The 18526-nt window shown below is 46.5% G+C and overlaps 1 protein-coding gene across 1 annotated transcript in view; it reads right to left on the bottom strand.

Annotated features, from left to right (window-relative positions):
• Window positions 1-18526, bottom strand: part of ITGA2 (integrin subunit alpha 2) — a 280739-nt gene that overhangs the window by 174851 nt on the left and 87362 nt on the right. The window contains exon 2 of the mRNA XM_063961900.1: window positions 14192-14315. Coding sequence (XP_063817970.1) covers window positions 14192-14315 — 124 coding nt within the window. The remainder of the gene's footprint in view (window positions 1-14191; window positions 14316-18526) is intronic.

Raw genomic sequence — 18526 nt, 5'->3', positions numbered from 1 at the left:
TGTAAGGGGCATGAATCAGGATTATTTTTCTTTCCTGTGGTGGCCAACGTCTGGGCATGCAGGTTGCAAAACTGGGGTATAAGGTAGTCTTTCTCTGCAATGCCACGCCCCTTTATGCGAAGCCACATACATTTCAATGAAGCCACGCCTCCATTTTGTGGCGCGCGGTTTGTCCCTTTACTAGTGCCAATTATGAGGGGGGGGGATGCCGAATAATTTTTTGGCTTGGGGGAGAAAAATTTCTAGTTACGCCACTGACCACACCACATGCAAAAAATTAAAAAACCTAAAAAAAACCTCTACAGCGCTGTTCTTAATCAGCCTTTGCATGACAAATGCAATGTATTCTGAAACGGAATATCTTCTTGTGTCTTTTGTATGAAATATGATGTGCAATCCAGCAAAAGTTCAAAGTAAAACACAATTATATTTATTTTAAAAAGTCACTTAAAACAAAGTATTGCTCCTTGTATGATCACAACAGAGTTTAGCGTTCTTATGGTTCAGCTTATAGGTGTTGGTGTTAAATCAAGGAATTGTCCCACCGGACCTCCCGGACGCCAATGATGGACACGGTTCTGCCTCTCCACCGGGAATCATATTACCCGGGGCTGTGCACAAAAGGCTTTCTTTACCGCTGGTCGTCCACAGGTCCTTTTTACACACCTCCTATGTCGCTGATCCTCCGTCTGTTCGCTCTGTATAATATGAACGTCTCCCGGTTCTAACACGATCGTGACCAAATCCACCTAGTGCCGCCGATGCGTTTCTACCCTATCAGGGTCTTAGCTATGGTATAGGTGGGCTTGGTCTGGTCACTTAATTTATACTATATCCTCTATATAATTAAGTGAGGAAAAAGAGTGTTTAGGGTGCGCTATCAATTGCAGCTGGTAAGGGGGTGGTAAGTCCCCCAGGAAGCTCAAAGAAAAAATAGAAGTTTACAAGCGCTTGCTGTTATGAACTATATGAAAAAATAGATCTCTGAACAGTTTATATAAAAAGAATGTACATTTATTAAATACACAAGATAAAAGCAATTTTAAAAATAGAAATTAGTGGCCACATATAAACCTGCATGTAGATATTGTTAAAAATGGGATAAGCTATATGTGCTGGCTAGGTTTCACTCTGATGAAATAAATTCCACTGGAAAGTACCTCATAAATCGGTTAATGGCATGTTCCGATAAGTTAGCAGTAGGGTTATCCTCAGTGGTTGGTGTGCAGTATAGCCACTTTGTGAAGAAACACAGAGTTCATCTGGTTCTAATTGTATCCACAGTGAATTAAGTATCAAAAAGTAATTCAAATAAAGAGTGACCAAATTGTACCAGCAGTTAGTAGATCCCAAAGGGCAGGTAGATGTGTAGCAAGCTCAACGCGTTTCGCTTGTGTCTCAAGTCCAGCTTCTGAGGAAGCTGGACTTGAGACCCCAGGGAAACGCTGTGGATACAATTAGAACCGGATGAACTCTGTGTACATTCTTTGTATATAAACCGTTCAGAGATCTTTTTTTCTTCATATAGTTCATAACAGCAAGCGCTGGTAAACTTCTGTTTTTTCAGTAGAGTGAATATAGCTGCAGTGAGTAGAGAGGAATAGTTGCAGTGAGTAGAGAGGAATTGTTGCAGTGAGTAGAGGGAGTATAGCTGCACTGAGTAGAGAGGAATAGTTGCAGTGAGTAGAGTGAGTATAACTGCAGTGAGTAGAGTGAGTATAGTTGCAGTGAGTAGAGAGAAATAGTTGCAGTGAGTAGAGTGAGTATAGCTGCATTGAGTAGAGTGAGTATAGCTGCAGTAAGTAGAGAGGAATAGTTGCAGTGAGTAGAGAGGAATAGTTGCAGTGAGTAGAGAGGAATAGCTGCACTGAGTAGAAAGGAATAGCTGCACTGAGTAGAGAGGAACAGCTGCAGTGAGTAGAGAGGAATAGTTGCAGTGAGTAGAGTGAGTATAGCTGCATTGAGTAGAGTGAGTATAGCTGCAGTAAGTAGAGAGGAATAGTTGCAGTGAGTAGAGAAAAATAGCTGCATTGAGTAGAAAGGAATAGCTGCACTGAGTAGAGAGGAACAGCTGCAGTGAGTAGAGAGGAATAGTTGCAGTGAGTAGAGTGAGTATAGCGGCACTGATTAGAGAAGAATAGTTGCACTGAGTAGAGTGAGTATAGCTGCAGTGAGTAGAGAGGAATAGTTTCAGTGAGTAGAGTGAGTATAGCTGCACTGAGTAGAGAGGAAAAGTTGTACCGAGTAGAGTGAGTATAGATGCAGTGAGTAGAGTGAGTATAGCTGCAGTGAGTAGAGAGGAATAGTTGCAGTTAGTAGAGAGGAATATCTGCAGTGAGTAGAGTGCAGTGAGCAGAGTGAATATAGCTGCAGTGAGTAGAGAGGTATAGCTGCACTGAGTAGAGTGGAATAGTTATAGTGAGTGGAGAGGAATAGTTGCAGTGAGTAGAGTGAGTATAGCTGCAGTGAGAAGAGAGGAATAGTTGCAGTGAGTAGAGCTGCAGTGAGTAGAGTGAGTATAGCTGCAGTGAGTAGAGAGGAATAGCTGCACTGAGTAGAGAGGAATAGTTGCAGTGAGTAGAGAGGAATATCTGCAGTGAGTAGAGTGCAGTGAGTAGAGTGAATATAGCTGCAGTGAGTAGGGAGGTATAGCTGCACTGAGTAGAGTAGAATAGTTGCAGTGAGTGGAGAGGAATAGTTGCAGTGAGTAGAGTGAGTATAGCTGCAGTGAGTAGAGAGGAATAGTTGCAGTGAGTAGAGCTGCAGTGAATAGAGAGGAAACGCTGCACTGAGTAGAAAGGAATAGCTGCACTGAATAGAGAAGAACAGCTGCAGTAAGTAGAGAGGAATAGTTGCAGTGAGTAGAGTGAGTATAGCTGCATTGAGTACAGTATAGCTGCACTGATTAGAGAGGAATAGTTGCAGTGAGTAGAGTGAGTGTAGCTGCAGTGAGTAAAGAGGAATAGTTGCAGTGAGTAGAGTGAGTATAGATGCACTGATTAGAGAGGAATAGCTGCACTGAGTAGAGTGAGTATAGCTGCAGTGAGTAGAGAGGAATAACTGCACTGAGTAGATAGGAATAGTTGCAGTGAGTAGAGTGAGTATAGCTGCATTGGTTAGAGTGGAATAGCTGAACTGGTTAGAGTGGAATAGCTGCACTGATTAGAGAGGAATAGCTGCACTGAGTAGAGAGGAAAAGCTGCACTGAGTAGAGAGGAATAGCTGCACTGAGTAAAGGGAGTATAGCTGCACTGAGTAGAGAGGAATAGTTGCAGTGAGTGGAGTGAGTATAGCTGCAGTGTGTAGAGAGGAATAGCTGCACTGAGTAGAGAGGAACAGCTGCAGTGCGTAGAGAGGAATAGTTGCAGTGAGTAGAGTGAGTATAGCTGCAGAGAGTAGAGAGGAATAGCTGCACTGAGTAGAGAGGAACAGCTGCAGTGAGTAGAGAGGAATAGTTGCACTGAGTAGAGAGGAATAGTTGCACTGATTAGAGAGAGTATAGCTGCAGTGAGTAGAGAGGAATAGCTGCAATGGGTAGACAGAATAGTTGCAATAAGTATAGAGGTATAGTTGCAGTGAGTAGAGTGAGTATAGCTCAGTGGAGCAAGCGGGCGGGTACGGGTGGGTACAGCGTACCCGTAAGAATTTAGCCGTGGGTACGCCGTACCCACACCGACGGGCCGCCGCTCCTCGCACCGCCGCTGATGTGAGGGAAGGAGAGCGCAGCCTGTGCCTCTCCTTCCCCTCAGTCTCCGGCGGGTGTCATAGTTTAATTCAGCGCCGATCCGTGAGCCAATCAGAGCTCGCACCGCGAGCTCTGATTGGCTCACGGATCGGCGCTGAATTAAACTGTGAGACACCCGCCGGAGACCGAGGGGAAGGAGAGGCACAGGCTGCGCTCTCCTTCCCTCACACAGGACGGCAGCGGCCAGCGGCAGCGGTGAGCAGGGAAGGGGGGGTGCATGTTATACCTGGCACTGGGGGATATCTGGCACTGGGGGGGCATTTCTATCTGGCACTGGGGGATATCTGGTACTGGGGGGGCATTTCTATCTGGCACTGGGGGATATCTGGCACTGGGGGGCATATACACCTGGCACTGGGGGATATCTGGCACTGGGGGGCATATATACCTGGCACTGGGGATATCTGGCACAGGGGGCATGTATACCTGGCACTGGGGGGCATATATACCTGGCACTGGGGGATATCTGGCACTGGGGGGCATATATACCTGGCACTGGGGGATATCTGGCACAGGGGGGCATGTATACCTGGCACTGGGGGATATCTGGCACAGGGGGGCATGTATACCTGGCACTGGGGGATATCTGGCACTGGGGGGGCATGTATACCTGGCACTGGGGGATATCTGGCACTGGGGGCATATCTGGCACTGTAGGGGCATTTCTGTATCTGGCACGGGGGGCAATGTATATCTGACACAGTGGGAGCATTTGTGTATCTGGCACTGTGGGGCAATGTGTATCTGGCACTGTGGGGCAATGTATATCTGGCACTGTGGGGCAACGTGTATCTGACACTGCAAGGCAATGTATATCTGGCACTCTGGGGGCATTTCTGTATCAGGCACTGTGGGGTAATGTGTATCTGGCACTGTTAGTCAATGTGTATCTGGCACTGTGGGGCAATGTATATCTGGCACTGTGGGGCAACGTGTATCTGGCACTATTGGGGTCATACGTGTATCTGCCCCTCCCCCATATGTGTATCACGCCCCCATTTTCATTGGCCACGCCCCATGTGGCATTTGGCCACACCCATTTTTTTGTGCGCGCGCCTTCGGCGCGCGCACACAGTACCCGTAAGACATTTTTTCTACTTGCACCACTGGTATAGCTGCACTAAGTAGAGAGGAATAGTTGCACCGAGTAGAGAGGAATAGTTGCACTGAGCAGAGGCATACCTCCCAACTGTCCCGATTTTGGCGGGACAGTCCCGTTTTTCACGGTCTGTCCCGCTGTCCCACCCGCGGGTCGCAGTGTCCCGCGAGTGGGGGGGGGGGGGGGCAGTTGGGAGATATCTCCCTGTCACTCGCTGCTCTGAGGAGAGCAGCAGTGAATAAATGCTGTGCGCATGCACACAGCGTCTATTACTGGCAGAGAGGGACATGGGGCACGGCCAGCAGCTCTCACATCGCTGTCCGTGCCCCCATAATGACGAAAACGGGGGCATGGCTTGCGATTGCGACACTTGCCGCGAGGCCACACCCCCTTTTCGGTAGGCCACGCAAAGTTGAGAGGTATGGTAGAGGGAGTATAGCTGCAGTGAGTAGAGAGGAACAGTTGCAGTGAGTAGAGTGACTATAGCTGCACTGAGTAGAGAGGAATAGTTGCAGTGAGTAGAGTGAGTATAGCTGCACTGGTTAGAGTGGAATAGCTGCACTGAGTAGAGAGGAATAGTTGCAGTGAGTAGAGTGAGTATAGTTGCACCGAGTAGAGAGGAATAGCTGCAGTGAGTAGACAGAGTTTTTGCTCACAGTATTATCATTATGTGTAGATAAGCAATAAAATGCACAGTGATACATGAATTACAGCAGTAGAAAGAGGTCTACAGTAAATAAATGTACTGTATGTAAAATGAAAATGTTACATTATACTTTTTCTGTAACTAATAAACAGCGATAGTATTAGCAATATACCCTACACATTATACTGTATCAGTAATGTGTGTATATACTGTTACCGTGTTACGTAACATTCATATGACCCTGTGAGATCACTGGAATGTGAAATACTAACTGTTAATGGTTTGTGGTTTATCAAACTCTTTAATGCAGCTTTTTTTTCTATTAACCTCAAGCAAAATGTGTTAATTACTCTGGTGCTTTCTTACAGTGCTATAATAGAAACAATGAATTAAACAAATGATATTTAAGCATCACAAATTCATCTCTACAACATATGTAACATTTGTACTTTTTTGGAGGCCTTATTCCTATGCAGTGCTGGGCTTCTATAATGTATTTCTATCGGGTCTGATATACTGTATAGTCTGTGTGTAAACACCTTCATTGACTCCCAAATGTTGAGGATAAAAGGATGTGGACCCGGCTTCTGGTATTTTTGTAATCTTTTTCATGCCTTTGGTTTGGGGCTGATTATGATATTTATGTAAATCTCCAATGTTTAATGATCTGCACAGCACCCAAAAAGATGTAGCAGTACAGATGGTGTAATGGTTAGCATTACTGCTTCACAGCACTGAGGTCATGGGTTTGATTCCCACCATGGGCCTAACTGTGTGGAGTTTGTACTTACGTGGGTTACTCTGGTTACCTCCTAGAATCCAGAAATATACTGGTAGATTAATTGGCTCCCATCAAAAATTAACCCTTGTACGTGGGCAGACTAGATGGGCCAAGTGGTTCTTATCTAATGTTAAATTCTATGTTTCATGATTGACAAGCTACTGGCATTTGGGGCCTTGTTTTCAGGTAGTGGCTGCGTCCTTGGACACAGCTTCACTGGCCCTGGCAATGTGATTTTTCCAAACACCCTGAGAAACGCAGCAGCAGATCAGAGGAGGCGGCAGTGGGCCGCCTGCGTTCTTTGTATTATTGTGCCCGCCCACTACATAAAAAAATGCAGTGGGTGTGCAATTAACGTCCCCTCTATCAGCCCCTTTGTCACATTTCTACATAATAAATAAAGGGGTTGGCAACATCCAGCACTCCAGTTACAGTGGAACTACAAATTCCAGCATGCCCTGCCACAGGGCATTCCTTAACAGCAAAACTGTAGCAGGGCATGCATGGGAGGTGTAGTTCTACAGCAGCTGGAGTGGCGGATGTTGCCTAATCTTCTAGCAACCTCGTGCCTCTGATCTGTGCTTAGCAAGGAGCGCCTTTCTTGCACCAAATTAATCTCATCATATGTAGAAAAAATAAAATCGATAAACTGGACTGAAAATCCAGGTGTAATTGTGGAAAAGCAAGAGCGTGTCACCACACAAGGGCTCCGGTGCTGAAGTTTTATACTTTTAGGGATCAGAAATCACACTGACCCTGCCCAAACATGTTAATTACAACCATACATCATCTGTATCCTGAGTGATGTTAACTGGTGGTAAAGGGATTGTGCAACCGTAATATTTCTCAGACCTCACACAGGGAAAATAATGATAAGGACACAGGAAGGCGGAGAGAGAGAGATTAGGGGAACTGACAACTCCTGAACTGACATATAAATGTAATCCATCATTACATGATTTGTAGAATCTATTTTAAATATACTATAGGACTACATACTGATCACTGTAATGACAAAGCCGTCTGAAATATTCAGAGAATATAAAACGAAATAAATTCATGTAAATAGAAAAGTACACTACTAGTGTACTGTATCATAATTATATATATGTTCTGCAGGAGATAGAAAACTTTGCCTGTTATAATTATAAATGACCATGGCTCGTGGGTAATCCAGATGTGCAGAGTGCAGTGACCGGTGAATCCCTAAACTGACATAAATCATCTTTAATTCCTATACAGTATTGTCATTTAACTTGAACCTTGAATTTATAATGTACAACCAAAATGGGGCGAGTTATATGCAGTTCCAACTGTATCCACGCCTTCCTTTTTTTGCTTCTCGACGATGGTTGAGTGGGCATTTCTGGGTGACTACTGGGTGGAAATGGGGTGTCTGAACATATGAGAAGTGTCCCATGGGTGTGTAGCCAGAGTTGCTACTTATTTTGAGCTGAATGGACAGAGGGTGGACGTTATTCTCATTCATATTACACACCCAGCAGATGCAGATAACACTGACTGAGGGCTGATCTCGCAGGCAGAGGGCTCAGGGTAGTGCGATCACAGAGATGCGTCTGACTCCGTATACCTGCAGATGTTTACCTAGTCCTTTTATCGCTGGGGGCATCTGGAATAGCGGTCTGATTCTAAGCTGGCTGGTCGCATCCGTCCTTGCGTCTTTTGCCAGTTGCTTTTGTGACTTTATACAAATGCCACTACACAGACCTTCCCTGGTGTACTGTACATCCGTGTGTCCAAGGGTATCCGGATTCCAGGTCGACGCCAATTAGGTCGACCCCCATTGGTCGACAGTGGGTAGGTCGACACTACAAATAGGTCGGCACTGCCATTATGTCGACATGAACAAGGTCGACATGGATAAAAGGTTGACAAGAGTTTTTCACAATTTTTTTGGGGGGGACTTTTTCATACTTTACGATCCACGTGGACTACGATTGCGAACGGTAACCTGCATGTTCGCTCGCCATGCAAGGGGATGCGGTGCACTAATTGGGGTTCCCAGTCACTTGACGGAGAAAACGACACCAAAAAAACATAAAAAACTCATGTTAACCTTTTTTCATGTCAACCTTGTGCATGCCGACCTTATGGCTGTGTCGACCTATTTCAGGTGGCGACCTACCCACTGTCGACCAATGGGTGTCGACCTAATTGGTGTCGACCTTGAGTCCCATACCCGTGTCCAAGACGCCCACTGTCAGCATCTGTAAATACTATAATACCGCTTGGTGCATTTTTGGTGTCCATTCAATAGTCATTTTTCGCTGCCGCCACTAGATGGCGCCCGACAGCAGCAATTCAATTGTTCTGCCGTTCAGGCACCCAGCAGCCATGGAGGACACATTTTTTCTCGCAGCTTCCTGAGGTGTGAGAAAAAATGTTTCTAAACTCGGCACTTTGGGCATCCAAATGGGAGTTTGGCCGTCCAAAGCAGCAGTTTAGACAGGTTTAGCCATTTTAGGCGCATAAACCCGGCCTGTTTGGGTGCGACTTGTGCAATGTGCATGGGCGCCTAAACACAATTGAATTGTGACAATTGTTTGAGCGTCTAAACAGTCCCGTTTAGACTGACTTTTTAGATGCCCAAAACAATTGAATTGGCCCCTTTAGATGCATCATCGCTCGCACCATGGAAAGCTGGAACAACCCTATGGCAGGTGTAGATTCCCCGTCTGATATTTGATCCTATGTGAGCGGTTCTGCGTCTCTGCACATAACGAGACCTAATCCTGCTCTCACTCTGCGGCTGTCCGTCTGCAGAGCATGTCTTACAGGAATTTGCTCTGCTCATGGCTGCACTCAGTTGCGGTTGATGCAAAGCTGTAGGCTCATCCATCGTATTTACACTAACGGCTGAAGAGGTGGAACTGCGTCGTAACAGGGCTTTCTCACATAGGGGTATATCAGTGAGGGCGTATTAATACAACTGCAGATTATGCAGAAATAGAAGCAAGCAGAAATATGCCAATTCAAAGCATAAATTCTGCAGCTAGTATATGGTTGGTGCATGTATAATGATGATGAATAGTGGTAAGATAGATTTGCACACAGATGCTGTCACAATTTGGGATGCGTACAATTCTGTATATAGGTGCATATAGTCCTGCGTTTTCCTGCTGTTCACTGTTCAGCAATGCACGACCCATTTACTTACAACTCTGCAGCAGCACCCCCAACCACCCGTGTCTGCTTTTGCAGTATTACAGGCCCAGCTTTTCAGATTTGAAAGTTTTTGAAACACTGAAGATGAACACACCGCCATCCTGACAGCCAGATTCAAGTACTTGTCAGATAAATAGCTGCTCTTGTGCAAAAATAGGCTCACAGGGGACAATGGGGGTCATTACGAGTTGTTCGCTCGCTAGCAGATTTTAGCAGCATTGCACACGCTAGGCCGCCGCCCTCTGGGAGTGTACCTTAGCTTAGCAGAATAGCGAACGAAAGATTAGCAGAATTGCGAATAGAAATTTCTTAGCAGTTTCTGAGTAGCTCGAGACTTACTCACAAATAGCGATCAGTTCAGTCAGTTTCGTTCCTGGTTTGACGTCACACACACGCCCAGCGTTCGCCCAGCCACTCCCCCGTTTCTCCAGACACTCCCGCGTTTTTCCCTGACACGCCTGCGTTTTTCCGCACACTCCCAGAAAACGGCCAGTTTCCGCCAAGAAACACCCACTTCCTGTCAATCACACTCCGATCACTTCAACGATGAAAAATCTTCGTTCGGACGTGAGTAAATCTACTAAGTTTTGATTTAAAATACTAACCGCATGCGCACTGCGAACCATGCGCATGCGCATTTTTGCCTTAATCACTCCGTTGCGAAAATTGGTAACGAGCGAACAACTCAGAATGACCCCCAATGACCCACCGGGAACAAGTTTTGCACATGTTTAAGCATCACAGACTGAAGAAATGGACAGCGTGAGACAAGAGTACTAACAGTATTCCTGGGGGTCTATTCATGAAGCAGTGAAAAAAGTGAGCCAGTGGAGAAGTTGCCCATGGCAACCAATCAGGATTGAAGTAACATTTATAATTTGCATATTATAAAATTATAAAGAGAAACTGATTGGTTGCCATGGGCAACTTCTGCACTCGCTCACTTCTCCACACTTTTCAGAGCTTCATGAATAGACCCCTAATGTCCCAACTGACTGTAGAGACAGATTAACAGCAGAGCAGCCGGACATTGTGGGGGTCATAAGCTGCATCACCAGCGGGTGGTCACTGTGGCCAGGCCCAGCGCTACCCGCTCAGCAAAGGGATGCAGTGCAGGTAGGCGCCGGCCAGGAGAGGCGCCTTCACTGCTCTGCATCCCTGCTGAAGCGCCGTCCTGTCCCCCCTGCTGCTGGCTGCTGCGTCTGCCCTGTCACACTGACAGGCAGCCGCAGCAGCGCCGGCAGCATGACTCCTTCTCCTCTCTCCCCTGTGACAGTGAGAGGAGAGGAGTGTCAGTTTGAGGTCTGACGAAAGGGGGTGGAGCTACACGGACCAAGGGGGCGGAGCTACACGGACCAGGCTAGCAGACTGTGGAAGATCTGGCCAGCAAGATTGTGGTAATGAGATGCAAAAAGAGTGTGAGAGAGAAAGTGTGTGTGTGTGTGTGTGTGTGTGTGTGTGTGTGTGTGTTTGTTTGTATTTAAAAAGGGGATGCTGTCTGCCGTAATGTGTAAAAAGGGAGACACTGTTTGCCGTAATGTGTAAAAAGTGGGACGCTGTCTGCCGTAATGTGTAAAAAGGGGACTCTGTCCGCCGTAATGTGTAAAAAGGGGCCGCTGGCTGCCGTAATGTGTAAAAAGGGGGATGCTGGCTGCCGTAATGTGTAAAATGGGCACGCTGACCGCGCCCCTATATTTTTTGCACGCGCCTGCGGCGCGCACTGCCCCTATTTTACATGCAGGGGAGGGGGGCGATGCCCTCCCTTGCACACAGCGGTAAAATGTCTAGTTACGGCACTGTCTGTGTGCAGGGCCGTAACTAGCGCTGCACAGAGTGTTTGTGGGCAGAGAGTTCACATCCATAGGCGTGCACGGATCTCCTGCAGCTCGGGGGCCCAAGAGGCCATGTTAACCCCCCGGCCCTGCATGTAAAGTATGGGAGGGCGCAAATTTATATTTTGCAGGAGGGCGCCGAACACCCTAGCACCGGCCCTGACTGTGGCATATGTGAACGCGAGTTTCTGTGTTGCATAATATGAACTGGGGCCACTACAGTGTGTTAAGCACATATGTAGTGCTGGGAGTATTTACACATTATATTGTTAATAACGTTGCCAACATATCTCACTGATAATTATTGTTGGTAGGGGCACGCACAATGAAAGCAGAGAACAGAGATCACACACATTAGCTATACATTCTTTTCAGAGAGTGTGTACACAAAAATTCTTATCACATACTGGCAAAATGAAAAAGTCTAATAGGTATGAAATCGGAAATATGGGACCTATTTATTAAGCTCTGCAATTTTGCACCAATTATGGCCAGGGCCGTCTTAACAGCAGTGGAGGCCCCTGGGCAAAGCAATGCACTGGAGCCCCCTACCCATCCTCCAGCGGTAGGGGTGGGGGGTGCTATCAGCGGCAGCTTTGATGTTCCGCAGACGGCAGGGGGTGTACTATCTTCGGCTCAGCATGTAGCACCTGGAGCAGTCATTTATGCTAATTACTCTTTACTGCACAGATGGTGGGAGATGGGGCGGGAGGGAGAAAAGTAAACTGCGGAAGTGGGTATTGGGATGAATGAAGGGGCCCCCCGGGACATGACTTCCAGGGTGGTAGGGGGTGTTTAATACGTAGGAGGTGGATAGTGGAGTGGGCTTAATATTCAACATTTTCCGGTGGGAGGGCAGCTTCCTTGACTGCAGATATGTCCAGTACCTGGAAATAGATTTCAAAGCTTTCAATGGGATAAAAACTTAGAGTCCCACCTTTCAGGAGGTACTGGGGACTTGGGGATCAGAGTTCAGGAGCCAGAGCAATCCACCAATGAAAATATAAAACTGCATACCAGGCATGTGGAGCTGGAGGAGGGAACAGCTGCTGGAAGGCTGATATCTCTGGTTCTGGGCATAGTAGAGACAATATGCCATTATCCACCAAAAGGGGAGAGTCACAGATTTTGGAGTATACCCTCAGAAAAACTTTCAGTCAGACAGAACCCGAGATATCTGGCTGGGAAGAGCAATTAACAGGCTCAGGGGGTCATTCCGACCCGATCGCACGCTGCACTACTTCACAGCGGTGCAATCGGGTCGGAACTGCGCATGCGCGTCGTGCGCATTGCACACGCACGTCATTGTTGCCGGCAACAATGCCGGGCATGAGTAAAGCGGTCGCAGCGGCGACCACAAGAAGATTGACAGGTGGAAGGCGTGTCAGGGCGTCAACTGACCGTTTTCTGGGAGTGGTCCAGCGAACGCAGGCGTGTCCAGGCATTTTGAGGGTGGATGTCTGACGTCAAATCCGGGACCTGCATCGCTGGATCCGTCGCAAATGGTAAGTAGGTATAGGGCTGGTCTTGTTTTGCTAGAAACTTTTTTAGCATAGCAGGGCTGCACAAGCGTTCGCAGCCCTGCTATGCTAAAATACACTCCCCCATAGGCGGCATCAGGTTGATCGCACAAGCAGCAAAAAGTTGCTACGTGCAATCAACTCGGAATGACCCCATCAGATGGGGACCACTGCTTTGAAGTCGGATATCTCTGGTTTCCCAAAAATCTAGTACCCCTGGAAAAACGGGACCATCAGCTATCAGCCTGGGGCCATTGGGCAACTGCTCATTGAGCCCACATGAAAAAACGACCCTAATTATGGCCACTATATGAACGGTACCAGGTACATTAAACGGGCAACGTACTGTATCTTTAAAGCCTGGCTGTGACAACACACATAGTGGGGCAGATGTAGTAAGTTTGGGAATTGATAATGTGGAGAGAGATAAAGTACCAGCCAATCAGCTCCTGTCATTTTGCACACACAACCTGTAACATGACAGTTAGGAGCTGATTGGCTGGTACTTTATTTCTCTCCACATTTTCACTCTCCAAGGATTATGACATCTAGGAAGGAGCATTAAAATCTCCTTCTCCACTTGCTTATTGCAGCCGTGAAGGATGTGTCTGGACGGGTGTGGTATGGAGAGTCGACAGTAACTAGGTCGACAGTGTCTAAGTAGACCACTATTGGTCGACAGAAACTATGTCAACAGGGATGCTAGGTCGACAGGGTCTGTGGGTCAACATGGTCTAGGTCGACAGGTCTAAAGGTCGACATGAGTTTTTCTATGTTTTTTTGGTGTAGTTTTCTCATTGCGGTGACGGGAACCCCAATTAGTGCACCGTGTCCCCTCACATGGCGAGCGAGCTTCGGGCAAGGTTACTATTCCCAATCGTAGTCCGCGTGGATCGTTAAGTATGAAAAAGTTCAAAAAAAGAAAAAATATGTGAAAACTCATGTCGACCTGTTGACCTAGAACATGTCGACCTAGAAACCCTGTCGGCCTAGCTACTGTCGACCAATAGTGGTCGACCTAGACACTGTCGACCTAGTTACTGTTGACCTAGAGACCGGATACCGTCTGGACTGGGAATGCTCAGACAAAACGGGCTTGGTTGGTAATTTTCTTCAGGAGTGAATATTCTGCAGAGCAGGTTTGCCTTTCTCTAATTCAGGCAGAGGAAATACTGTACACTGGGTGCAGCCAGCTGTGAGGCACTAAAATGCACTGGCTTCAGAGTACAATATCAAAATCCGCTCCCATCACTATAAAGCCTACAGACACACGCAAAAACGTCACACGGAACCTGTGACATGTAACAGATCTTTGTAATTCTCCTTAGAAACAAAACACTACAATAACGATTTAACAAAACATAAGCATGTATTTTTCTTACCAGTTTCCATCTTGATTATGAAACTGTTGGACAGCGTACCCAAACTGCTCATTTGGTAATCCAGAGAATATTTTATATCCTGACAGCCCGACATTGTATGATGTACAGAACTTCAAAAAAGCACCTAAAAAAGCAAGAGAAATAAAATGATGTGGACACATAGCGGAGAACTGTAACTGGAACAGTGGGAACAACAGTAAGTACAAGGAAACAGATTTACTCTACATTTATTAAGAAAATTGGGATTGTTAGTGATTTTACTGTTCATTATAGTGATACGTTTAATCAGGAGAAAAATGTTGCAACATGTCAATAGAAACACAAGGTTTCTTTTTTATTAATGTAAAGCACATTGGAATATAGCTGGCACTATATAAATAAATGTTAATAAATAATTTAAAGCCTACTCCTCAATGACCTTATGTCACAATCCTGACTGTAGGTTTTATATTTGGTGACTTACCCCTGCCATCTGTCCTGGATCCTGTGTCTTTTCACTCACGGAGTTAAACAGCTTGTCAGTTTTCCTGAGTTCTCTGCCTGAGAGGTAATAGTTAATTAGCTCCACCTGTGGTGATCTCCTGTGTGAGGCTGAATTCAGTAATCTGAAGTTCAGGCTTCAGTGTTCTCTCGGCCTGCTAGGCCTCGCTGCACTTCACAGCCTCCTCTAGAGTAGTCACATGACAGTGACTTCACCTGACCCAGAGTTGTCCAATCCTCTGCCAGCCTGAGACTCTCTACATCACCTAATCCTGCCCACCAATCATCAGGGACCAGGAAGTATAAATCAGGAGGCTGAGTTGGAATCTGGGCCAGTTCCTCATGTCACATACAGCCTTGTTTGAGTCTTATGCTGAGCTCCCTTAAGGTAACCTTTGTACCTAAGTTCCTGTGGGAACTCTGTTCCCTTGTTACCGTTTGGTTTACTTGTGTATTGCCATTTGATTTCATCATTTTCCCTGAGTCTCAAAGTAAAGGCACAGCTGCAATGTTTCGTCTTAAAGGCACAGTACTGAATTCCGTGTTCTCCACTGAAAACCACAGAAGTCGTGTTTCAGTTTTACTACTGTTGTAGTTGGGATCTCCAGAGCTCAGTACCTCGTGCCTCAGCATCTTCGTTCTTCCAGCACCTCCGTGCCTCAGTACCTCCGTGCCTCAGTACCTCCGTGCCTCAGTACCTCCATGCTTCCAGCACCTCCGTGCCTCAGTACCTCCGTGCCTCAGTATCTCCGTGCCTCAGTACCTCCGTTCTTCCAGCACCTCCGTGCCTCAGTACCTCCGTGCTTCCAGCACCTCCGTGCCTCAGTACCTCCGTGCTTCCAGCACCTCCGTGCCTTAGTACCTCCGTGCTTTCAGTACCTCCGTGCCTCAGCACCTCCGTGCCTTAGTACCTCCGTGCCTCCACGCATCCCAGTGCCTCTACGCACCTCAGTGTTCCCAAGCACCTCAGTGTTCCCAAGCACCTCAGTGTTCCCAAGCACCTCAGTGTTCCCAAGCACCTCAGTGTCCCCAAGCACCTCAGTGTCCCCAAGCACCTCAGTGTCCCCAAGCACCTCAGTGTCCCCAAGCACCTCAGTGTCCTCAAGCACCTCAGTGTCCTCAAGCACCTCAGTGTCCTCAAGCACCTCAGTGTCCTCAAGCACCTCAGTGTCTCCAAGTACCCCGTGCCCTTAGCACAGTTGAACCTGGTATTCTTCATTGATTCATCAGCGCCTTTCCAGTTCTGTCTTTCAGGAGACCTTCAGCGCCCCCACGTGCTTCCTGTCTGCCGACCTAATCCTGTATGAGGAGAGCCTAGATTCGGCCATCTCTGCCGCGGTTCCTCTTCCCAGTCATCGGAAGAATACTCGAGTCCACAACATTTCCAAACCAGGTCAGTGGTAGTATTCACATAATCCTCCAGTCGCCCGCACAGACTTCACTACACCGGGTTCACAAAAACCTCAGTCATGACACCTTACTGAACTGGACAACAGGAATCTATTATATTCATTTAAATGGTATCTGCAAAATGTCGTCAATAAATAAACAGCACTGTCAACTTTGTATGACATGGGTTAATAATCGACTAGGAGAAGTGGACTTTATATTAAGCAAATAAATGTCGAATTCAAACTTAGGAGCAGATTAAAAAAGGATGACAAAATGAGCAAATTGCCCCAATGTAAAACCATGCTGCACCCCAGACAGGGCAGATGTAAAATGTAAGCTGGCCCTCTGTCTGGATGTGTTTTAGTATGAGCCTTTATCATGAGGCCTTACTGTAGACATATCACATGGCCCTATGTGGGCACTGCTATTATGTAACATAGAAACATAGATAAGAACCACTTGGCCCATCTAATCTGCCCCCTTTTTTTTATCCTTTAGGTAATCTCAACCCTTTTTGAACCTTAATTCTTTGTAAGGATATTCATATGCCTATCCCAAGCATGTTTAAATTGTTTTACAGTCTTAGCCTCTACCACCTCTGATGAGTGTTAGGACTGCTGATATCGGAGAAGCCTTGGCGCAGCTCAGCAGCTAAACATGTCTTTGCAAACACGTGTGACCAATTCTCTGAAATTCTATTACCACATAGGTTCAGGTCTGGTTACAGGTAATTTTTTAGTGTGCTGGGGGGGAATACCGGGGGGGTGGGGGGGGGGGGGTAAAGCCCCCTCTCTGTCTGCTGTTTGTCTGTATCCCCTTCTAGCACCTGATATATAATTATCTCCAGGAATGACAGAGCAACTGCCACTGTTTGTCTGCAGACGTAAAATGTGCAGAGAGATTTAGGGGCCTTTTAATTATCCGTTATGGACCCATTACACGGATTCAGTATGATATCCTGGTGGTCAGGAGACTGACGCCGGCATCCCGATAGCCAGGATACCGGCGGGGAGCGCAGCGTGTCCCCTCGCGGGCTCGCTACGCTTCGGGCCCGGTGGTGACACAGGGTATATTTCAGCCAGCATCGGTATTTCAGTGGGTGTCGGGATTTCGGCGTCGGTATCCTGACAGCCGGGATCCAGACAGCCGGTAAATTGAATACCTCCCCATTAAACATATGGAAATGCTAGTTTCCGCATGTTTTACGTAACAGGTCCATCTATTATTACGGGGCAAATATTCAGCATGACCTCAGGCCACATATGTGCAGAAGGCTGGCACAGTCCACTAAACGTTTTAGAGCAGCTGTTCCCACACCGGAGCAATACTGAAATTGCTCCGGTATTCTGTATATACCGCCGCAATTCGCAGTGAATTCAATACTTTATTATTGGGGGCTGGATTTGGAAGTGAAGCACTTCACTTGTAGACGCAGTGTCTCAACCTTCCATGGGAGTATGTATCAAAGTTTGGAGAGAGATACAGATGAAGCCTCCCTCATCGTTACTGTTTATCCGCCTAAACGGAGGATTAGTCACGCTTAAGCGATAGCTCAGGTTGTTCAGTTATTGCACGGACAGGCGCATTGAGCCATGACTGCATACGCAGCATGCAATACACATCTTCACCACTGGGTGGCTAATGCTCCACTAGCCCACTACTGTATATCAAATATCGGCGGATTGATCTACAAGCTCCAGAAAATGGTCAGTGACGACTGTAATGTTACTGTATACTGTACACACAGACCAATAGTTAGACGGAGAGAGTCAATTTTAAAAAAGAAACCAATAAATCAATCAATAAAATTAGTGTATACAGACGCAAGTGAATGTGTTAAAGCAATGGTCCACTGACATTAGGGTTATGTGAGCGTCCAAGTTCCGTAGACTAATCAATAAATAAAAATAGTGTATACAGACGCAAACAAACGTGTTAAAGCAATGGTCCACTGACGTTAGGCATACAGTATTGTATCTGAGTGTCCAAGTCTTGTAGCCATTACAGCAAAACCCATGGGAAGGGATCACTGCTTACATTTAAACATGAGCTTGTGTCTCTATCACCAGGTATTGTGGCCAAGCAGTGAAGTGTCCCGCACCCAATGCTCAGAGTCCCGGGTTTGATTCCCAAAGTGCGAATGGCTTTGTTTTTGTTTTGTTTTTGTTTTTTTCTTCTTGACACTTTATTAATTATTTTTTTTATAACATTCATATATTTAACAACCTTACATTCAATAGAATTATGCACACATGAAAAGACCTGTTTCCATAACTAACTGTTGGGGCGTCTGACACGCAAATCCGTAGCACAGTACTGTACTGTTTAATGTACATTCACTGTGGCCCTCTCTAGTCCTTTCCCCCAAACAAAGCGACTGTAGTATCAGCCCTTCATTTACATATTGTGTTGGCAATTTATTGACTGTAAGCTGGCCTCTTTGTCTGAAAAGTTCAGTCTCTC

This window comes from Pseudophryne corroboree, chromosome 1 (assembly GCF_028390025.1).
Source record: "Pseudophryne corroboree isolate aPseCor3 chromosome 1, aPseCor3.hap2, whole genome shotgun sequence".
Lineage (NCBI taxonomy): Eukaryota > Metazoa > Chordata > Amphibia > Anura > Myobatrachidae > Pseudophryne > Pseudophryne corroboree.
Note: the sequence above shows the minus strand (reverse complement) of the source record. Positions and strands in the feature narration are given on the sequence as shown.